Source organism: Rhineura floridana, chromosome 1 (genome assembly GCF_030035675.1).
Source record: "Rhineura floridana isolate rRhiFlo1 chromosome 1, rRhiFlo1.hap2, whole genome shotgun sequence".
NCBI lineage: Eukaryota > Metazoa > Chordata > Lepidosauria > Squamata > Rhineuridae > Rhineura > Rhineura floridana.
The window spans coordinates 154,986,760-155,009,711 of record NC_084480.1 but is presented as its reverse complement, the minus strand read 5'-3'; the positions used below and the strand labels follow the sequence as shown (position 1 = coordinate 155,009,711).

The 22,952-nt window shown below is 42.7% G+C and overlaps 2 protein-coding genes across 7 annotated transcripts in view; one reads left to right on the top strand and one right to left on the bottom strand.

Annotated features, from left to right (window-relative positions):
• The window catches only part of LOC133390212 (tumor necrosis factor receptor superfamily member 1A-like), a 68,817-nt gene extending 50,200 nt beyond the window's left edge, over positions 1 to 18,617 (bottom strand). Inside the window, exons 1-3 of one of the 2 annotated variants that reach the window (XM_061638331.1) lie at positions 18,525 to 18,617; positions 11,512 to 11,706; positions 1,842 to 2,043 (exon numbers count right to left, since the gene is read on the bottom strand). In XM_061638331.1, the coding sequence (XP_061494315.1) occupies positions 1,842 to 2,043; positions 11,512 to 11,574 (265 nt within the window). In that variant the 5' untranslated portion in view covers positions 11,575 to 11,706; positions 18,525 to 18,617. Of the gene's footprint in view, positions 1 to 1,841; positions 2,044 to 6,274; positions 6,507 to 11,511; positions 11,707 to 18,524 lie in introns of those variants that run through there. The other variant, XM_061638341.1, reaches the window with a different exon arrangement.
• Positions 17,547 to 22,952, top strand: part of CTC1 (CST telomere replication complex component 1) — a 48,425-nt gene continuing 43,019 nt past the window's right edge. For 2 of the 5 annotated variants that reach the window (XM_061638315.1, XM_061638279.1), the window contains exons 1-4: positions 17,911 to 18,067; positions 18,555 to 19,002; positions 20,016 to 20,262; positions 22,548 to 22,747. In XM_061638315.1, the coding sequence (XP_061494299.1) occupies positions 18,803 to 19,002; positions 20,016 to 20,262; positions 22,548 to 22,747 (647 nt within the window). In that variant the 5' untranslated portion in view covers positions 17,911 to 18,067; positions 18,555 to 18,802. Of the gene's footprint in view, positions 17,718 to 17,910; positions 18,068 to 18,389; positions 19,003 to 20,015; positions 20,263 to 22,547; positions 22,748 to 22,952 lie in introns of those variants that run through there. The other 3 variants (XM_061638305.1, XM_061638287.1, XM_061638296.1) reach the window with 3 other exon arrangements.

Below are 22,952 nucleotides of genomic sequence, written 5' to 3'. Positions count from 1 at the left end.
TGCCTGCTCCCATCCCCCTCCTCTCCTCTGCCCTTCCCTCGCTCCTCCCCCCTCCCCCCCTGTAGTCAGTTTCACCTATCCTAAGCATGATTGCACGGGAATAAATTCCACTGAACTCATTAAACATGCAAATGACCAATCCATTCTCAGCAAACTTGCACAGGATCTCATTTCTTACCTCCAGCATTAAAAAGCAGAGAAATTCACTAACAGGCAAAAAACCTTGCAGTTTAAGAACGTACCTATAGCCCACAGATATTTCCATCAAACTTTAAATAGCAGGGAAATTGGGCAGCTATAGTGAATGCACCAGGGGAGCAGGAGACCTGAACTCCTCTCTGAGATATTGGACTGCCCTACAAATTTTCAAAATGCAAACACAATTTGGGTTGGTCTTTCACAGTCCAATATACTTCCTGTGTAGCTTGGAAGAACTGGTAACATGTGCCTCTGAACATATGGTGAGTGGTGGCAACACCTGCAAGCAGCCCAAATAGCTGTGCTGATCTTGTTTTAGCAGGGAGAAAGCAACATTATTAAGACGGTTGATATATTTCAGATGGTCACTTTAAATATGTCTGATTTACTTTGCAATTTTAGTGAAATTTCCTATAGGAAATCATGTTCTTTTGTTTCTTTTTCTGTGGATATGTGAAGCACAGCAATACTTTGCAAAATTTACACTAAAAAACCTCCAAAAATAATTGTGGAATAATGGCACTGACTATTCTGCAGAATAGTCTCCAGTGGACATCAAGAGTGTCTCAGTTTGCACAAGATAAAACAGTGGGAGATGAAATATATTGTAGCAAAATTCTAGATGTGCTCTATGTTTTTAATTGACCATGCCCACCTTACCTTAAATGAAGTGGTTTAAACATAGCAGCCTGAAAACATGCATCCTCTTTTTTCCAACAGCTACAGTCATTGCTGAAGTAGCAACATATTGGAATCAGTCTGATTTTACATCAAACTGCTGTTTCACATTCAACTGTTAATGCACCCAAAACAGAAATAGAACATAAAATCCAATTTGAAACACAAAAGGCTGTCTTCACCATCATATGACATTGGCCAATAAAAAGGCTTTGAAATTAATAAAAATAATTTTGACACACATTTCTAGGATGAATAGTGAGGGAAATAAAATGTTCTAGATTAGATTCTCTGTAGAATCATTAGTAACACAAGAAAGAAGCAAAGTAAGAACACCAACAAACACACAAAAATGTAATTCTCCATCTTTGGAGATGGCAGGTGTTGCCAGCATTCACCATATGCTCAGAGGCACATGTTACCAAATTCTTCCAAGCTACACAGGAAGTGGATTGGTCTGTATTTGTATTTGCATTTTGACAAATTTGTAGGGCAGTACAATATCTCAGAGAGGAGGTCAGGTCTCCTGCTCCCCTGGTGCATTCACTATAGCTGCCCAGTTTCCCTGCTTTTTAAAGTTTTATAGAAATATCTGTAGGCTATAGGTACATTCTTAAACCACAAGGTTTTTTGTCCATTAGTGAATATTTATCTAGTTTTCTGGTTACATTCTCTTTTACTGAATGTATGACAAATGGTCACAATTTTTGCAAAAAATATTATTCTTCTAGGCAGTTTCCACCAACTGCAAGAAATGATGCAAAGTGTATCCCAGACTTTTGCATACTTGTTTTTTACCAAAGCAGGAGCTGTATCTTTTCACTATTTGAGTTGAAGCAAAAAAGTTTAAAGTACAGTTTTCAAAACTAGGAGATTTTTGACAGTGATAAGAATCACACATCCACAAAAATAGGAGATCAGAAGTGGAACTAACAGATATTACTCTGTTTTACATTTTATCATACCTTTATGGCATCTAAGGCAGCAGTGGGTTCCATTTGGGTGAAGATAGTATCCTTTGGAGCATGTCACCTCTTTCCTTTTTCTACCACTGGCGTGGATGAAGGTGCCTTTGTCCGCAACTACCCCATGGATATGTATGGTATCAGGGACAACAGTTACCCCCAAGGTTTCTGCAGTTTTTATCTGAATCAGGATTAATTTGATCTGCAAAGAAAAATAGCCTGAACAAGCAAACTACTTTTCATCAAGGATAGCTTACAAGTGAGATCTTTTAAGGCTTCATGCAAGAATAGGGCTTTCCAGAAAGATTATTTATCGTACAGGATTTTAAACTGCAATCTGTCTGCCTCAAATGGTTAGGAAAAACATTATTCAGATTGATGATGGCTGTGTCATTCACATGTGGGACTAAACATTAGAGCAGCCTTTCCCAAACTTTGGATCCCCAGATGTTACTGGACTACAACTCCCATCAGCCCCAGCCAGAATGGCCAATGGTCAGGTACTATGGGAACTGTAGCCCAGCAACATCTGGGAACACAAGGTTGAGAAAAGCCACATCAGAGTAAGGTCAAGCAGCATAAAGCAAGTTGGTCACGCTGCAAATTTCCATTGTTTCTTGGATCATGCAAGATTCTGAATCCCCTGAACAGAAACGTAAAGCAGGTTTGAGGAACCTTTGGTTCTCCAGATGTTGCTGAACTATAACTCCCATCAGTGCCAAGCAAGCATGGCCAATGACCAGGGATGATGGAAGTTTTAGTTCATCAACATCTGGAGAACTTGCTCTCCACACCTGACAGAAGGGGTATTCTCTGGCTAGTTACATTGGCAACAATTAGCACTCTGAATTGTCCCAACATATGCTATTTCTTGAAATACCCTGAATGTAGACTTTTGCTGATCAGTTTGTGAACTAAAAAATACGCATTAACCAAAGCTAAAGCATGCCTCAAAAATAAGTGGCAACAAGGTTTGTTTCGATTCTTCATTCCACGACTGCCACAGACTATGAAAACATCATTCACTATATGGCAAAATGGTAGACTGACACTGTGGAGCAACAAATCCAACATCTGCAGTAAGGACAAGACCAAAAGAGCACTGGAAGTGCTGCATGCTTCTTGCATGGACTCAGAAATAAGGCAATGTCGCAAACAGATGATTGCCAGCTTACCCCTAGCTCAGGGGCAGCTAACACATGACCCATGCTAATCCAAGATGGTGGCAGTGGCCTGACAGCCCTCAACACCATCCCATCCCCAACAGCTTTATCTCCATATCTGATTGGGAGATCGTCCTTTGCCTGCTTTACAGAGTAATTTCTAAAAAGCAGACAGAGGGATAAATCTCACAATCTTTGCACTAATCACCACAGGGCTAAGATCAGATATAAAGCTTGTCTAATACTAAAAGGCAGCATTCCCACCCCCATTCCAGTGGGGAGAAATTATGCCTATTACTTTGCACAAAATGATCTGTACAAGAGGTTTTTCCCCATTTGCACCCGCACCAGATGATATTTCTGCACAAACATTAAGATTTCTGAGGTCTGGGACAGATAATTTGATACTGCTAACACACAGCACACAGTTTTTCCAGTGCAACGCAGCCAGACAGCAAGATATGCAGATCCATCTACTTCTGAGATTCCCCCACTGAGTAAATGACTACTGTGAGCCAGGGCTGTGGAGTCGGAGTCGTGGAGACGGAAGCAATTTTGGGTGAAGTCGGAGTCGGTAGAAATGTAACAACTCCGACTTCAAAATAAATTTTGACTGACAATTAAAAAATATATATAAATTCACAATGTCAAAGAAGCTTCCCATGAAGTCAGCTGTATTTGAGCATTTCACCACAACTCAAGATGGAAAACATTTTGTGTGTCAGTGTATAACACAAGACCCAGATGAAGACAAATGCTGTGATGCCAGGATCAGTGCATATTCAGGCAGCGATAAAAATGCTCCTACAAGAGCTTCCAATTTAAAAAGACATTTACAGCACTTTCCAGGGCTGTGGAATCAGAGTCGGAAGCAATTTTGGGTGGAGTTGGAGTTGGAGTCAGGCAGTAGAAAAATAGAGGAGTCGGAGTCAAAGGTTTGGCATACCGACTCCACAGCCCTGCTGTGAGCTATTGTTACTAATGCCAATAAGTAGTAGTAGAGATGGGGGAGGGGACTGTCCTCTCTGTTGTAAGAAATAGGGTCTGAAGAGAAACAATAAGCACTGCTGCCAAAATAACTGAAACATCTGGTTGACAAACTCATGGCCTTTATTAAATTGTCTGTCTTACCATAGCAATTTCAAGAGGATTCACAGCAAAAATAAATAAATACTTTTTTCATAATGGAGGATGGAGGTTGGAGTTACTAGGTAAACTATATGCCTTATGTACAAGATACCCCTATTTTTAAGAGATGAAGATGCGCACAGACAAAGTAATCTAAGGCACGTTCTGAAGTGACTAAGGTTTCTCAAACACTACATTTCCCTAATTTTAACCATGTTTTATAAATTGCACTGAGAATTCTAATGCGACCATAATGCCACGTAGGTCTAAACTAAACAAAACAAAGAATTGTTATTTATTTGATTTATATCCCGCCCTTCCTCCCAGCAGGAGCCCAGGGCAGCAAACAGAAACACTAAAAACACTTTAAAAAATCATAAAAAGACTTCAAAATACATTAAAACAAAGTAACACTAAAAACATTTTTTAAAAAAGCTTAAAAAACATCTCTTTTTAAAAAAAGGGTTAAAAACATATTATTAAAGAAAACATATTAAAAGCAATTCAGACACAAACTCGACAGGTCTCAACTTAAAAGGCCTGTTGAAAGAGGAAAGTCTTCAAAACGAGCCGAAAAGATAGCAGAGATGGCACCTGCCTGATATTCAAAGGGAGGGAGTTCCACAGGGTAGGTGCCGCCACACTAAAGGTCCATTTCCTATATTGTGCAGAATGAACCTCCTGCTAAAATGGTATCTGCAGGAGGCCCTCACCTGCAGAGCACAGTGATCGACTGGGCATATAAGGGATAAGACGGTCTTTCAGGTATCCTGGTCCCGAGCTGTATAGGGCTTTGTATGCCAAAACTAGAACCTTGAACTTGGCCTGGTAGCAAATGGGCAGCCATTGCAATTCTTTCAGCAGCGGGATGACATGTTGCCAATACCCTGCCCCAGTGAGCAGTCTCGCCACTGCATTTTGCACCAGTTCCAGAATGTCCTAAAAGCCAATATAGCGTAGCAGTTAGCGTTGGACTACAACCTGGGAGACCAGGGTTCAAATCCACATTCAGCCAGGAACCTCACTTGGTGACCTTGGGCCAGTCACAGTTTCTCAGTGAACCTACCTCACAGGGTTGTTGTGGGGTTAAAATGGAGAGAGGGAGAATAATGTATGACACCTTGAGCTCACTGGAGAAAAGGTGGGATATAAATGCAAAATTAAATAAATCAATTTTATTTAATAATAAAATTGAAAATTGGCAAGATCCAAGAGATATCCTGAGGCAATATGTGGGACGCTAGAAAATACTCTCTGGGCTCTGTGTAGGGCTGTAGCATAGCCACCAGGTGAGTTATTGACTTGGTCCTGAGAAGATTTGCTATGCGACCTGGCGGAACAAGTTTTCTCAGGACTGTTCTGTAATTTCATCCTGTAATTGTATCCGAACTGTTTTATATTAGGAAACTGATCAATCCACAAGCTTCTACCTGCTGTTGAAGCAGCGGGGTCACTTCTTAATCCAAGTTGCATGTCATGTCTCAACAAGGGTTTGGTAGTGAAATACTGGATTAGGTTCTTCTATCATTAGATTATTTTACTTTGGCCAATAATAAGCAGATTTCTATTACTACGTTTCAAACCAATGCAGCCTGGCCTAGGGGCAAATGTATTTTATTTCTTACATACCACCCATCCAAATAAGTTCTCTGGGCAAAGAAGGCAATAAATGCTGCTACCTGCACAGAGCTGCCATAATTGGATTTTGAAGAAGCAGGAGATGAAAACTGCAAAGTTAGGGAGGAGAAAGAAACAGCTTGTCTAGCAGCCAGTTCAGTGTGCTGGAAGGCAAACAAGCGAACGAACAAAATGCCACTCACACTGGAGAAGACCCACCCAGCCAGTACGCAACACGTCCAAGCGCTGAAAAGTTTTTTTTTTTCCAGGAAGCAAAGGCAGTGCCTGCTGCTGACAACACAATCCTCTTTCAGGCCCAAAGATGAGGCAATTACACTTGCCTAGTGATCCAACTTCCAATATCCTGTCTTTATCTGTTAGGCTCCATGATTTAAGTTAGTAGCAGGAATACCACACCGCACAACCCAGGAGAGGAACGTCCGGAGCCCTTCTCCTCAAACCAAACTTTTGGACTAGCTCTTTTCTCCCAGCCCCTGTGACCATTTCCTTCAGTTTCTCACTTACCATAGCCACTAAAACTGGGAAAAGCCCCAGTGGGCCCATAGTCTGGCCAGCGCGTCCCTTACATCTGCAGGCAGGGCCCCTCGCTCCACCACCTTTCACAGAGCCTCCAAAAAGGGAAGAAAATGAAACTTGCTTGTCTGGCAATCCAAGTTCCTTATAGAGCAGGAAGCCAAAAAAATCTGAGGGAAAGGGTGGAGATATGAATTCCCGCCCACATGCAGCTACTCATCTTTCCCATCTGCACAGTGCCTAGAAAGGATTGGGCTTCGTGACGTGAACGGGACAGTTAACCCATTCACTGCAGAGAAAGATAAGGAAAATCCGGGTATCAGGTTTCTTGTGGCTTTTTCTTCCTCTGTCCAGTTTTTCTTCCCTCACAAAAGGTTGCTTTATCTGGGCAATGTCATTCATAGACCTGTCTTCCATGAATTTGACAACTCCCTATTTTAAGCCATCTGCCAGCCATTTAAAGTGATGAGGCTGTTAAGCAAGCTCCCCACGTTTCACATTAGGGACAAATCAGAGAGCTTGCTTTCTATGTTTTATCCAAGCAGGTTCGAGCGCCAGAATTACTTTTTTCAGAAATAAAACCACCGGATAAGTTGCTTTAACCTGGATTCCTGCATTGAGCAGGGAGTTGGACTCAATGGCCTTATGGGTCTGTTCCAACGCTTCTACTCTATGATTCTATGCTTCATGCCAAATGATGTTTCCTTGAGCATTTTAATGGTTATATATTATGACCACAAAGCCATTTTTCATGCCTCAAATGACTCTGAGACATTATTATTATTTATATATTTATGTAGCACCATTGACGTGCATGCTATATTACAGAGTGACAAACAGGTGGTTTGCCCTAAGGAGCAATCCACAATTTGACATGTGGAAGCAACTGGAGGGAAGGAAGATGCAGGCAAGGCAAGGATAAATGCAGGGGGGTGGGGATATCCATTCAGTTTAGTTATATTTTCAGTATTGCTTTCCCCTGAAAGTGGAAGGAATATGGATGTCTCCGTGGGAAACAAATGAACAACTCCAGGAGTTTATTGTAGTTGTGATCTGGCATCAGATTGTCATTGTCCCGTCCACATCTGACTACAAAGACAAGAGTTCATGCTCTTACATGCATAGATCTTAATACATGGGGAAAATATACTTTGGGGGGATAGGGTTACCATTTAAAACTTGTGCTACAGATAGAACTACAATAATTACAAGTACAGCCCATAGCTGTTATCTTCATATTACAGGTAAGCTGCGGCTGAGAGAGAGAGAAGGTTACCACTGCCCTGCAACAGAGCCCACTGTTATCCCCACGCTGCATGTTAGGGGGAAGGCTGAGAAAGTAGCTTAGCACACAGCCTTATAGTAACAACAAATATTTTATTTCCATATATAAGGGGGGGTGAGAGTTGTTTACCTCAACCCTGGAGTGTAGCCCATGTCTACAACCATATACTACAACAGTATCTGTTCTGACTTGTTAAGACAGACTCACAGTTTAAAGATTTGCACCTGGCATTTCTTCAACTACAGTACCATAAGAACCTAGGAAAAGCTCTACCACATCAGACTAAAGGCCCACCTGGTCCAGCATCCTCTTCTCACAATAGCCAGTCAGATGCCTACAGGAAACCCACAAGCAGAAGCTGGGCACAACAGCATTCTCCTCACTTATCCCAGGGCAGATGTTAATCAATGCCAAGATGTTTGTGTTATCAACACTGTTTTCTGAGTGGGTGCTGTAATTATTGTACATCACGGCTGCATTTCTTTGAGGGAAATTCTTCCAAGCTACACAGGAAGTGGGTTGGACTGTGAAAGACCAACCGAAATGGTGTTTGCATTTTGACCAATTTGTAGGGCAGTCCAATATCTCAGAGAGGAGTTCAGGTCTCCTGCTCCCCTGGTGCATTCACTATAGCTGCCCAATTTCCCTGCTTTTTAAAGTTTGATAGAAATAGCTGTGGGCTGTTTCTTAAACCGCAAGGTTTTTTGCCTATGAGTGAATTTCTCTGCTTTTTAATCTGGCAGGTAAGAAATGGGATCCTGTCCAAGTCTGCTGAGAATGGATGGATCATTTGCATGCTTATTGAGTTCAATGGGATTTACTCCCCTGCAATCATGCTTATGATAGGTGAAACTGACCACAGAGGATGGGGAGGGGAGGAGGAGGAGGAGAGGAAATGCAGAGGAGGACTGGGATGGGAGCAGGCAGGAGGGGGAGGGGTGCAGAAGGACACATTTGATCATTTGCATGTTTATTTAATTTACTCCCGTGCAATCATGCTTAGGATAGGTAAAACTGACTGGGGGGAGGAAGGGAGGGCTGGAGTGGGCAGGGGAGGAGGAAGAAGGAAGAGGGGAGGGGAGGAGGAAGGGGGAGGAGGAAGGGGGAGGGGAGGGGAGGGGAAGGAGGGGGAAAGCAGGTCTGATCATTTGCATGCTTAGTGAGTTCAATGGGATTTACTCCTATGCAACCTTGGTTAGAATAGGAAAAATTGACCATGGGGGAGGCAGAGTGGGAGTGAGAAGGAGCGTATTGGAGGGGGACAAAGGAAGGGGGAGAGGAAGGCAGGTTTGATAATTTGCACGTTTATAGAGTTCAGTGGTATTTACTTCTGTGAAATCATATTTAAGATAGGTAAAACTGACCATGGGGAGGAAGAAGGGGAGGGGTAGGGGAGGAGGGGGAAGGGGCAAGAGGGGATTGGAAGGGGATGGGGAGGGAAGGGCAAAGGAAGGGGGAGGGAAGGGGCAAGAGGAGGGGATAGAAGGGAGGCTGGGTTTGATAATTTGCATATTTTTTGAGTTCAATGGGATTTATTTTTATGCAATCATGTTTGAAAATGGAAATGGACTGCCTTCAAGTCAATCCCCACCTATGGCGACCCTTTGAATAGGGTTTTCATGGTAAAAGGTATTCAGAGGTGGTTTCACCATTGCCTTCCTCTGAGGCTGAGAGGCAGTGACCGGCCCAAGGTCACCCAATCAGCTTCATGGCTGTGTGGGGATTCGAACCCTGGTCTCCCAGGTCGTAGTCCAACACTGACTCAGGGAAGAGGCAGGGAGGAGAGGAGGAGGAGATTTGGTGGGTGGGCAGTGGGCAGAAGGGAACCCCTTTCCTTTCCAAAAGGAAAACATTGTAAACAGTATCATTCTTTTTCAGCCTTTCCCCCACCTTTTTATTGTACAGCAGGCACATGTAGCCTCCCACCAACATTTAATCCAAAGCTGCCCCTGGCCACATCCACACCAGGCCTTTATTTCACTTTGGACAGTCATGGCTTCTCTCAAAGAATCCTGGGAAGTGTAGTTAGTGAAGGGTGCTGAGAGTTGCTGGGGGACGCCCTGTTCCCCTCACAGACTTCAATCAGAGTGGCTGACTGTTAAACCAGTCTGGCCGCTGGAGCTCTCTCGGGAATAGGAGTCTCCTCTCAGCACCCCTCACAAACTACATTTCCCAGGATTCTCTGGGGGAAGCCATGACTGTCTCACCTGAAATCAAAGTCTGGTGTGGGTGTGGCCCCCTGATTAGCCAAGCCTAGCAGCTGGGAGGCTTTTAGAATTCTGACAGTTGGTCCTTACTGAGCATGCTCCGAGTTATCATAGGGCCCCAGCCAAAATTTATTAAATTAATTAAAAATCAGCCAGGCATTTTTTCAACTTTTAAACAGAGTATGGGGCAACGTCAGTATTAGGATTACAGGTACTCTGTGAACATGGCTGATTTTTAAAGAATTTCAACAGATTATGAGAACTCTCAGAGAAAAAAGACCAAAAGGGCTCTGAGGGTTTTTTCCCTCTTTTTACACTTTGAACTGTCTATTCTCCCTGACTGTTTTGTGTATCACCGTGAAAATTGACAGCGTTGTTAAGCAAGCGTTTCTGAGTTCAGGACTATAAGTTTTGTAAGGTTTTGTTTTGAAATGAGCTTATGGGAAGCCTCAGAATGGCATGGGGGTATTTTCAATTTAACATTGCGGAATGTGAAAAATCCCTGCTGGCTATAGTATACAGTCACTCTCGTGGCTGTATAATACAAACAATGAATTTATTTCCATCTGCTTTAGCAGGATGATTTAGTAGTCTATGTAATTTTGCATACACGGGGGGGGGGTGCTTAAAAAATGAAAATAAACCTGAGTTAGACACAGCATGAGAAACACAAAACCAAGAGACTGAACACTGTACTACACTTCAGGGTTGTCATACACAACTCCCTCTCAGCCCCCCCCCAATATCTGTACAGCCACACTAGGCTACTTTGCAGGGCTGATGTAAGCTATGCATTCTCAAACACTATATCCACCCCTCCCCACTGCTGCACTATGAATATACTTCTGATGAATTTATTTCGATTTGCTTTAGCAGGATAATTTAGTAGTCTATGTAATTTTACATACATGAGGGGGCGGGAAACTTAAAAAAATGGAATTAAACCTGAGTTATACACAGCATGAGAAACACAAAAGCAACAGACTGAACAATACTGGACTACACTTTAGGGCTGTCATACACAACTCCCTCTCAGCCCCCCCCCATATTTGTACAGCCACACTAGGCTACTTTGCAGAGCTGATGTAAGCTATTTATTTATTTATTTAATTTCATTTATAAACCGCCCATAGCCAATGGCTCCCTGGACGGTGTACAACATACAATAATACAATAAATCAACAAAAATCACTAGATATAAAATACAGATACATAATAACACTAAACAGTATTGAGATAACTAAAACATTAAAATATATAAAATGCATTAAAATGCCTGGGAGAATAGGAAGCTTTTAGCCTGGCGCCGAAAGGATAACAACGTAGGCACCAGGCGTACCTCCTCGGGGACACTGTTCCACAATTCAGGGGCCACCACCGAAAAGGCCCTGGATCTTGTCATTACCCTCCGAGCTTCTCGATGGGTCGGTACTCGGAGGAGGGCCTTAGATGTCGAATGAAGTGCACGGGTAGGTTCATCGCGGGAGAGGCGTTCCATCAGGTATTGCAGACCCACACCGTGTAAGGCTTTATAGGTCAATACCAGCACCTTGAATCTGGCCCGGAAACAAATCAGCAACCAGTGCAAGCGGGCCAGAACAGGTGTAATATGTGAGGACCGATTGGTCCTCGTCAACAGTCTGGCTGCTGCGTTTTGCAGCACTTTCAAGCACTATATCCACCCCTCCCCACTGCTGCACTATGAACACACACACACACACATCACTGTCACTCACCTCCATTCTGCCGCTGCCTTCTCCGTCATCCTGGCCCTCTGGCTTTCTCCCTCCAACGTCCATTTCTCTCTCTCTCGTGCTTCCTCTCACAGAGCACGAGAGAAGAGCAACACTGAGCAGAAGGGCAGTGTGAGTCACATGTCAGTTGCCCACCAATCACAGGAGGAGAAGACTTCCTCTGCTTCCTCCAAGTAGCTGGAAGGGGAGAGGGGAGGGGGAGTGAAACAAAGAACTCCTGTTTCTGCTGCTCATGCGGGTACGTTAAAATCCACAGTAATGCATTTTTAATTAATTAATTAAAAATAAACCATGCCGTTTTTTCACTTTAAACCTACACAGGATTAACCTCTCTGTTTGGGGCAAGCTCAGGGATTTGATTAGAGATACGTTACAGTCATCTGATTTTTAATGCATTTTAACAGATTATGATAACTTCTCAAGAAACAAGTCCAAACGGCTTCTAGTTTTCTCTCTCTCCCGTTGTTCACTTTAACCTGTGGATTCTCCGTGGGGGGGTTGAGTATCACCAAGAAAATTTTCAGAGTTGTAGAGCAAGCGATTCTGAATCCAACAGTATAAGACTTGTAAGTTTTTGTTTTGAATTGGGACTATACAAAGCACCAGAAAGGGGTGTGGGGGGTATTTTCATTTAACATGGTAGAACGCGAAAAAATCCCTACTGACTATAGTATGACTATTTTTTTATTTTTTTTTATTTGATTTGATTTATTAGTCGCTCATCTGGCTGGAAACCCAGCCACTCAGAGCAATGTACAAAATAAAGGCATATAAACATCAGACATAAAAGTATATAAACATCAAAAAGAAGCAATAAAACTAAACAACAAAGTAGAAGCTATCCCCCAACCCACACAGCCCAACCCAAAGATCAGAAAGTCCTCCTAAAGAAGCTCCCTTTTGAAGGCTGGAGGGTGGGGCAAGGCAGGTGGAAGCAGCCTCCCTTGATGGCAACAGAGTCTCTCTCCCCTCATAGTCCTTCTCTTGAGGCAGCTCCCTTTTGAAGGATGGAGGGTGGGGCAAGGCAGGTGGAAGCAGCCTCCCCTGATGGCAACAGAGTCTCTCTCCCCTCATAGTCCTTCTCTTGAGGCAGCTCCCTTTTGAAGGCTGGAGGGTGGGACAAGGCAGGTGGAAGCAGCCTTCCCTGATGGCAACAGAGTCTCTCTCCCCTCATAGCATAATGACTATAGCATTATTATACAGCCACTCTTGTGGCAGTATAATAATCTAAAAAAACTCTTGCTCTCAATCATCAACTCTGTTGAATCAATGTCTTCCTTAAAATGCAAAGATACATCTTTGCAACCCTTTTCATTTTAGCCAAAGATTTAACATGAAATATGAATCCTTGCTTGTCCTTAAACTGCGCTATTTGCTTACCTCTGTCATCTAGGTGAACAATTGTTTAATCCACCATAACATTAAAGAATTCTGTGCAAAATTTGAGTTTTGGATCAAGAATAGGGTCATCTGCTGTTTAATCTAGGGCACTGTCCTTCAACCTTGGGTCCCCAGTCAATGTCAGACTACTACTCCCAACAACCCCCGTTAGTTTAGCCAACTGCCAAGGATGATAGTTGTCCAACATCTGCGGACCCAAGGTTGAACAGAACAGTGATCTAGGGGAAGTCTATTTTGTTTTGCAGTCAAACCCCTCAGTCCCCTGTGCAATTGAACACAAGTAGGATTTGTGCATTGGTAAAATACACATCAGGCTAGATTAAGAGTGGTTGAAGCCTTGAAGCTACAGTAATTTGAGGGGTGGAGTACCCCCCCCAGTTAAAACCTTCCTATTTTATCAGTACCTAATTTACATTTATATTATGAAGCCTTCCAAATAAGGCATATAATTTCGTTTATGGATGTTAGAATCGAAAAACACTGGGTACAAATTGAGGCACATCTGCTTGATCAAAAAAACAGCAAAGGCATCCCATACATTAAAAAAGAAACCAAAAAAGTTAGTAGAAATCATAGATCTACAATGTAATCGGCTTTTAAGTCTGGAAACATAGAAAATAAATCTTTTTACCTGGATTATCCCCATTGATTCCAATAAGCAAACATCCTGACTTCTACAGACCAGATAGGCCAGTAGATGATTGTGTTCATAAAGCTGAACATGTTCCGACTAAAATATTTTTACAATGTCCCTAACCCGCTTCCCAGAGATACCTGGAGAAATAAACTACAGGAAAAAGGAGTCCCCTGGTTACTTTGGTATCAACTGAATTCATTTATGTGCAAGCCCCATATAAAAACACAAGGAACTTGGGAATTAACAGGAGAAAGATTGATAATGAATATGGAAAGCAATTATAGAAGCGTAGTCTCCAAAATTTACTCCTTTTTGCTAAGTAAAGATATGGGAGGCAACTTAGCCCTAAAAAAATACTGGGAGGATGATTTGAAAATACAAATAGATGAAGAACACTGGGATACCATATGGGACAAGCTTCCATGTTCAACAGTGTCCATTTCAGTAAGGGAAATAGCACTTAAAATTATACATAGATGGTACATGACCCCAATCAAGATAGCACAAATTTCAGGATCTTCATCTAGATTGTGTTGGAGAGGTTGCGATGCTCTTGGCTGTTACAGCCATATGTGGTAGGAATGTGAGAATGTTCAGACATTTTGGAGGGGGTACAAAGGGAAATAAGCAAAATAACTAGACAATACAACTCACACCAGAACTTGCTTTATTAAATATTTTTATTAACCAAAACTCAATTTACAGACTAAAAAGTTAATAGGATTCATGCTGATAGCTGCCTGTCATTTGATTGCTTGGTGCTGGAAAAACCTAGATGGACTACCACTGGACCCATGGTATAGAAAATTATGGGAATTTGCTTTGCTGGAGAAACTGACACAAAACTTGAAACTAGCAGCAGGCACTAAGAAGAAAGACACTTTCACGGACCAATGAATGCCCTTTATTGAATATACAACCAAGGAAGAAAATCTTTGCCAATTACCCAAACCCTTTACCAGACTGTGGTTGGCTTGATGAACTCTTATGTTTGACTTAAACACTGTAATAGCTCTCTCATAGAATGAAACAGGGTCATCAGGGAGGGGAAATATTGTTGCATGCCTCCCCAATCTCCAAGCAGTGAGATTTCAGGGGTCCCTGCGCTCATCCAGGGTTTGGTTTCCTTTGGGAAGAAGATCAGCAGAGACTGTGGTGTCTTTATGAAATTCCAACCTGAGCTTAGGATGGAGGGGTTCAAGGCATCAGCAGTCCAATATCCAGCTTTTCCATCAGTGTTACAGGAGGCATCCTAAAGCCATTGTGCAGAGAGCCAGCCTCTCTGCCTGCCTCCAGTTCCCAGCTGTTCTCTAGACACTCTAAACACACTCAAAGCACAAACTTCTGCTAGCCCCCAGGAAGAGGGGGAGGCTCTCCTGAAGAGTTTCAATGACAAAAGGATCTTCCTCGCTCATTCACCAGTTGCTGGGCACCTAATAGGCCCATTAACAACCTGGCCCACTCTATTAGCTTAACAAAAGAAACTCATCTAGACAGCAGAGCCAGCCCCTCCCCCAAGGCACAGGATTCCAAATCAGAGGCTGGAAGGGGACCCACAGGGATCATCCATTCCAAACTCGCAACACTTCGTTATAGTTCTTTTTCTGTATTATTTGAAAATAAAAAATAAAACTAAAAAAAACAATGAGAAGTGAGTTTAAAATTTGAAACTGCACATGGTCAGAGTATTTTCTTTTTGATTATGAAGGTTGCCATAATGTTTTTTGTTTGTGCTGTGCTGAGGGTTGTGGAACTGCTTGCTCAGAGTATTATTTTTATAGTCTATGAAATCTTATGTAACAATACATTTGTTAGTCTTTAAGATACCTCAACACATATTTTCTGGTTCTTTATTTCATGCTTTCTTGGGGAGAAGGGGGATCCTATTTTGGGAACTGCCCCAGAGCCCCAACTATCTTAACCTAGCCTTGCAAACACACATATACACCTCCCTCCCTCTCTCTCTCTCTCTCTCTCTTTCTTTCACATACACAGACCACACATAGTATATGTACATCTCTCACTCATTCATTTATAGGCATCTGCAGAATTTTGTCAGGGGGAGGATTTTCCCAATGGGGGCAATTTTCAGTGGAGGGAGTAAAGTTCTGAAAGGGTGGCACTGGCTAATTTCTCCAAAAAATTGAGAATGTGTTGCACTGAATGTAGTATTGGTAGACTAAGATCACTCATTTAAGTGTTTATATCACCAGCAACACCCCTCCCAAGAACCCCCATATTTCCCCCCTATGGGTGGGAAAGTAACTAATCACCTCTCCTCACTTACAAATAATTTAACTAGACACACACACCGCAAATTAGTATACCTCCAAGGCTTCTACCAACCTTAATCTTGGCCTGATTATTGTGTGTTTAGATGCATAAAGCTCAACTGTATTCAAGCGAGTTTACTACCAGGTTGGTGTGAACCATGAACTCTTCTCTGTCTCTTTCTCACAAGCCTTAGCTGCAATCCTATAGACACTTGGTTTGGAATAAGCCCCATCAAACACAAAGAGACTTACTTCTAAGTAGACATGTCTCTAGCATGCAAAGAACTCAAATCGTTACTGTAGGTCTTTCATCTGTTCATCTTAGGCTGGCAATACTGTATGGAACTACAATTAGAAGAAAAGCTTCACTTGTTGATATTATGTCTGTCAGACATCTTATTACTTGTGTTCGACCCAATTTATTTTTGGGTTGCCCATCCCTACTTGCAAAAGAGGATACAAAATTGCATTTGACTAATGTTTAACACAGCTGGTATAGCACAGTGCCTGGCTGGGAGTCGAGTCTGTGAGTTCAAATCCCTGCTCGTGTCTCCTGGGTGTCAAGGGCCAGCTAAAGATCACCCCCACAGTGAGTGGCTCAGGGGTCACGTGCCCTGCCACCTGTGCAGCCGTGGGCAAGCGGCATAGTCCCAAGGAGCCCAGTTGCCCCCCAGCTGGCAGTTGCGGACAAGGAAGGGGCTGGCTTGTGCAGCTGTGGCAAGTGAGAAGGCCCTAGCCAGCTGGGGAGGACTAACCTCAGAGGGAGGCAATGGTAAACCCCCTCTGAATACAGCTTACTATGAAATCCCTATTCATAGGGTAGCCATAACTAGGGATTTATTTATTTATTTAATTACATTTATATAGCGCCCCATAGCTGAAGCTCTCTGGGCGGTTTACAGCAATTAAAAATAATAAAAACAAATATACAAATTTTAAAACACAAAAAACAATTTAAAAACACAATTAAATTTTTTTAAAAAAATTAAAAACACATGCTAAAATGCCTGGGAGAAGAGGAAAGTCTTGACCTGGCGCCGACTTGAAGGCAGTCCATTTCCATTCCAATGTTTAATACTCTAATGTTTGCAAATTTTCTGTGAATTTTTTTATTATTTTGCCAGTGCGGCAGAGGCCTAATCCACATACAGTATACTGTTGAGCCCAGAAAATCCTGTTGGCATTCCTTTCCAGCCAGGACTGCTGCTGTGATAAACTCCATAGCCCCTCATCCCAGTTCACATTTCCCTTAACAGCAACAAAAACTGGATAATACTGGACTACACTGCAGGATTGTTGTACACTATTTTTCAGTTTGTCTTACCTTCCACTTGGACTATTTACAGGTGGACTACATTGCAAGGCTGTCATAAACCACTAGGTCAGTCACAACCTTCATATACGATATGGGAATAATACTTTTTTAAAAGGTTCATAAATTATTTTTTCAGTTCATCAACAGGATATGTGATCTCTTTATTACTATAGGAATAATAATTATAGACTATATTTCCTTTATAATTGGCAGGACATTTTTTTAAGTGTTAAACACCCATTTCCCATTAGAATTAAGACAGAACATGAAGCCCTCTCTTTTATTCTATACTCCCCCTCCTCCAGGGACACAGTTGCCGCCCAAATTGCCATTGTTTCTAACGGCAGAGGTCACTTCCGCTCGAGAGGCTGAAAATGATGTCAAAACTAACCAGGAAGTCTGATTCATAGTAGTCTTAACAGCGCAGACAAGTCCCTTCAAAAGAGTCACATCAACATTATAAGTCAACACGAAAAACGAGCGTGTGTGTCAATTTAAAGTGATTATATGGAGAGTCTTCAGTGAAAATTCCAGTATATCAATGAAATCTCCTTCCGAGTATGTGAGTTTGGGATTGCAGCCTAAGATTTTTTAAATAAGTACTACGATTGACAGTTTAGAGATAGACTTTTTATGTCTATGACGATCCCATGTGTCGCTCCATCCCCTGCCATCTCTACACTAAAAAGCGCAGGGTCGACCACCACCTCCCTCTTTCTCCTTTGGCCCGGAATCAACTACAGAGTTTTAAACTCTAACAGAGGTCGATCACATACTTCCGGGTTCCGGACAGAAGCCCTTGGTTTTTCTAACGGAGGGGCTTTGAGGTTTTTTAGTATTTAAAAGCGCAATCTGTCAATGGAACGCGAGACTTCTGCATACTATTAAGTGCAGCATTTCGGCTGACTAGAGGTTTGAGGGGGTAATTTAAGAGAATTGACTGGGGGGAGGTGTTTGGAGAATTTTTGTCTAGAAATTCGAACCAGCCTCAACCCTACCCGTCTGTAATTTTAACAATGGACTATATTGCCCAGTTGTTATATACTGTTCGGTCATCTCAATCTGCAGTGTAGGGGCACTGGCACTGGACACTACAGGGTTGTTGCATGCTACAATCCCAGCCTTGGCCCGACCTCTTATTTCCAGTACAGTTATAATACTGCGGCGGGTTGTTGCAAACAGACTCAGTATGGCTCCCGATCTGCAATACTCAACTACGCTGCAGAGCTTCTGTAAGGCGCTTCCCCTCCCACAACTCCCTCCAACCGACGAAAGGGGGATAATGAACTATATTCGTTCTAGCTTTTGTGTTAGCAGGGCTATGCTTCAAAAGCTGAAAAGCTAATTATAGTTTCGCACGAAATAATACCTTGCCTTTCCTCTGTTTGTTTTTCTTTAGTACGGCTGGGAAAGGGGAACTAGGTGGCTTAATCACAGGCATGTTGCAATCTTGGATTTCTGTGTTGGGTTCTATGAGCAGCTCCACTTTCCACCCCGAGGGACGTCCTCTCTAGAAACAGGAAACGGCGTATCGGACCAAAGACGCTTCTCTCCGAGTATCAACTCCGTAGACTCCTGACAGACCGCCTACTAGGAGGGCAGGGCGACCCGGTCTCCGCTTCTTTGAGAAGTGCGCGCGTAGAGGCCATGGAGCTGCCTTCTGGTGCTGTGGCAGCTGATCGTGGCCTTACCGGTACTTTAGTTTTGACCCTGGAGCATCAGTGGCTGCAGGCGTTGCGGGGTTTCGGCCTCAGTGGAAACGACAAGGAGATTGTGGACGTCGTGTGGCAGTGTCTGAGACGTGCTTGCAGCAGCCGCCGCCAACAAGACCTGCTACATGGCTACAGGTGAGAGAGGGCGAGTAGGTGCTTGTATTATTTATTTGCAGAGCTTGGAAAAGTTACTTTTTTGAACTACAACTCCCATCAGCCCCAGCCAGCGCCATGCTGGCTGGGGCTGCTGGGAGTTGTAGTTGAAAAAAAATATCTTTTCCAAGCTCTGTTTATTTGTCCATCCATCCATTACTCTTTCCTTATGTTTGTCTATTGTACTATCCAACCACCAATCTACTACCATAAGTAGTTCTCTGGCACTTGAAAGTAGAAGTCACTGATGTTTGTCTGCTAATCTCAGAAAGGGGGTGGGTGGGCGCGCACGGAGAGCTCGTGATTACTGTAGTGAAGGTAAAGAGGCTTAGCAGATGCCCACAACCAATTTGTTATTTAATATATTTTCAGATTCTGTCGTAGAAGCAGATTCTGTGGTTGAATCCTGCACAGCTAAATCCATACCTCTATTTAGCCAGACTTGGATGCATCACAAATTACACACAACAATTACTCTTTCCCATTTAGTATGAGGTTGAGAGCAGCAAGCATTGATGTTGTATTTCTGTGTAGCCTTCCTTGGCGAATTTTTACGAAAAGATTACAGAAATTTTGAGAGTCTCCTGTTGCCAGTCTGCATCTGCTCTGACAAAATTGCACATTTCCAGAATGTTCAACAGGAACATTTGAGTTTCCTAGTTCTAGAATTGAAAAGCTACAATTCTGGGATTGGTATAATCCACCTAATGTTAACTAGCTCTGTGACTATCTGTCAGGTTTTGAACTCAGTATTATTGAAGAGTACAAGTAAAATATTAGATAGCTTTAAAAGTTTTGAGACCTATCCTTTTAGTTCAATGAGTTCTGAGTTCAATGAGTAGTTTCAAATTCATCTCATTTTTTCCAGATTGGGCCAACTATGTTTTTGTGTCCCTGATGAATATTGATTGCTGCATGTAGACATCTTGGCCTTTCTAAGTGGAAAATCCATTTTTGGGTCCTTCTTCACTAAATCGATCAATATTTTCCCCCAGCCTTATCTCCATCTCTGACCTTCAATCCCAGCAACGTGTGCCTTGCTGTAGCCATCTAACCTGGAGCTCTGATGAATTCAGGGAATGGGTTCGACAGGGTGAAGATGTTTTGCCTAATCAGAGAAGATTGCAACGAACGCACTTGATACTCATGGGCTACTTGACAGATAAAAGACTGGGGGAGAAAGAAGAGTTGGTGGATGGCAGTTTGTATGTTCGAGACAAATCTGGTGCGCTGCCATGTGTGGTATGGCTTTAGGACATCCTGTTCTTTTCCTTTCTGATGCTCTTTGGGAGATGAGGCTTGTGGGCCTTCAAAATCCTCCTCAGGTTATGCACAGTGACAGTCCCTAGGGATGCACTTGGGTAGAAAAGCAGCAGTTTTTTCAGTCACAGCAACATACTTTAAATTACTGCTGATAAAGGAATCTAAGGGCCAAGCTAGACATGATGGGGGCATCATGTTTGTTCACGTATTCACTCATTCCGGTACAAAGTCCTGCGAGTGTCTAACTTTATTTATTAAATAAATAAATAATTTTAACATCAGAATGGTTGTTTGGGGGAGGGGAGCTGAATGCAACCTCTCCACTTACCTTTCCATGTTCTGTCACTGCAGGCCCTCAAGGCATGCATTTACTGAGGGAGGAGAAATTGGCTGTCTCTACCCTCTAGAGCAGGAGTGGGGAACCTCTGGCCCACAGACCAAACTTGGCCCCGCCAAGGAAAGCCATACCTGCCCACCCTATACCTGATGTTGTCTGTGGTGTGAGGTATGGGGTGGGTAAAGGTGGGGCTTCATAGGAACAATCTGGAGCTTAAAGTGGGCTCCTGAATGTTCCTTTGATGGAGCAAAGTGTGTGCCAAACTGCCCATCAGCTGATGGGCAGTAGGAGAGTGCTTTGCTCAAGGAGGGAAGTAGTTTCCATTCAATGGAAGCCACTTCTCCCTCCCAGCACTGCTCTTCGGAGCTGCCCCTTGCAGCTCCTTTCCACTTCCAACACTGGAGGTGGGAAGAAGTGCATGAAGGCTTGCAAAGGGCTCCTTTCCGCTTCTGACATTGGAGGTGGGAAGGAGCAGCCCAAGGAGGATTGCAAAGCATAAGGCTGGCAACATCCCTTGGGCTATGGTTCCCAAGGTTGGGAACCCCATGCAAGGGATTTTGACAGGTGGGTGGGAGAACCCACCTGTCATTCATGTGACATAATGTGATTGACAGGTGGGTTGCCCTGCACACCTGTCAGGGTTGGCCTGCAGTGTCCCACCCCTGCTTTGGTGGGTGTTTCACAAAGTTAAAGAGAGCCCTTCTTTCCAACAAATGATAGCTTTTTATTTATTGAATTTCAAGTTTACTCACATTTCAAGTTCTTCAAAAGTATGTTCATGTTGAGGTTTTGGTAATATGCAATTTAAAATAAAAGTATGATTGACTTAAACTAGATCATTAATCCACTAGGATGTTCTTTATTTATTACGGCATCAGCAGGAAAGTTCATTCCCTGGGGCTGTGTTATTAGGCACATTGCCTAGTGGTTAGAGTTCATGACAAGCTGTGCCGGTACAGATTTCTCTTTTATGCCATGGTGAAACAAACTGATACAAACATGCAAAGATCTGAAACTGGTTGTAACCAGCTGGATCTTTCCAAGAATCAGTCATGCTGGCCTGATGGATGTCCTTCAGGAAAGTACTGCAGGATCTGAAAGTTCAGTCTTGAAGGGCAGAGCAGGTAGAAAGAGCCAAGCAAAGTCATCTTCATACCTCTACATCCAATGACTGATCATGATTAATCATTTTGTTTATGGAAATTTAGGAATACTACTTTTTAAATTTATTTGTTTTTAGATAATCCAGCAACATTTAACAATAACCACACATCCCCCAACAGAACCCCATTCCATCCCCTATCCCCAAAAACGCACTTCATGCTCCCCCTCAACTAACCACCCCAACCTTCCACAACCAAGCTACACAATGCAAAGAGGGGAAAAATGCAGCTTTATAGGACAAAAGCCTGATTGTATTTCAATATTTTCAAAGAAAAAGAATTGTTAACTACACAGTCCATAAGATTTAAGAATATTCCATCGTCGCATATTAAAGGTTAGTTTGATACCCTTCAAATAACGTTTGTTATCCTTGCAGACACATTGTTAGCTAGTTTTAGCCAGCGATGGCCTAAGCTGGTAGGGATAGCATAGCATATTGTTGGATGACAACTGCTGTGACACTGAGGCTAACGTTATGACAGGTTTTGCCTCCTCAAATATTTTCATCATTGAGGGTGTGGCAAATATAGTTTTGCTTCAGGTTGGAGTAATCTCCGGGTTTGAGTGACTATTATCTTGTGTTTGAGACTATTTTTGTGATTAAAAGTATTGTTTTAGAATTCTCTTCAGAGGAGGTTGGGCAAACTACCTGTGGAAGATAAAAGAAACATTGTCATCCTCAAATACATTCAAGGTACCAATTTCAAATACAGGACTGAGTGTGGGTACACCTAATGGAGACTATTTCTCTCTTTTGCTTTAGCTCCTGCATTTTAAGCTTGAGTGGCTAGGATGTTTGTTGCTATTTCCTAGCTGGATATACATTCCCCAAGCAGGCAAGAGCACAGCTGGATATGTGGAGATCCTACAAGATCCAATCCAAGTGATGCCAGTTCCAGAGAAAACCATTGATATCATTCCTGTTTTCTACCCAGGATCAGCTACACAGATGCTTAATGCCAGGTAAAGGTTCAGTGTTGTCAACCAAATATTTCCATCTGCAGTAAATATTAGCCAGAATGCCCACATTCACATCATACATTTATTCCACTATTATTCCACTTTAAACAGTCGTGGCTTCCCCCAAAGAATCCTGGGAAAGGTAGTTTGTGAAGACTACTAAGAAGCCTCTATTCCCCCAGAGAGCTACAATTCCTTGTGTGGTTTA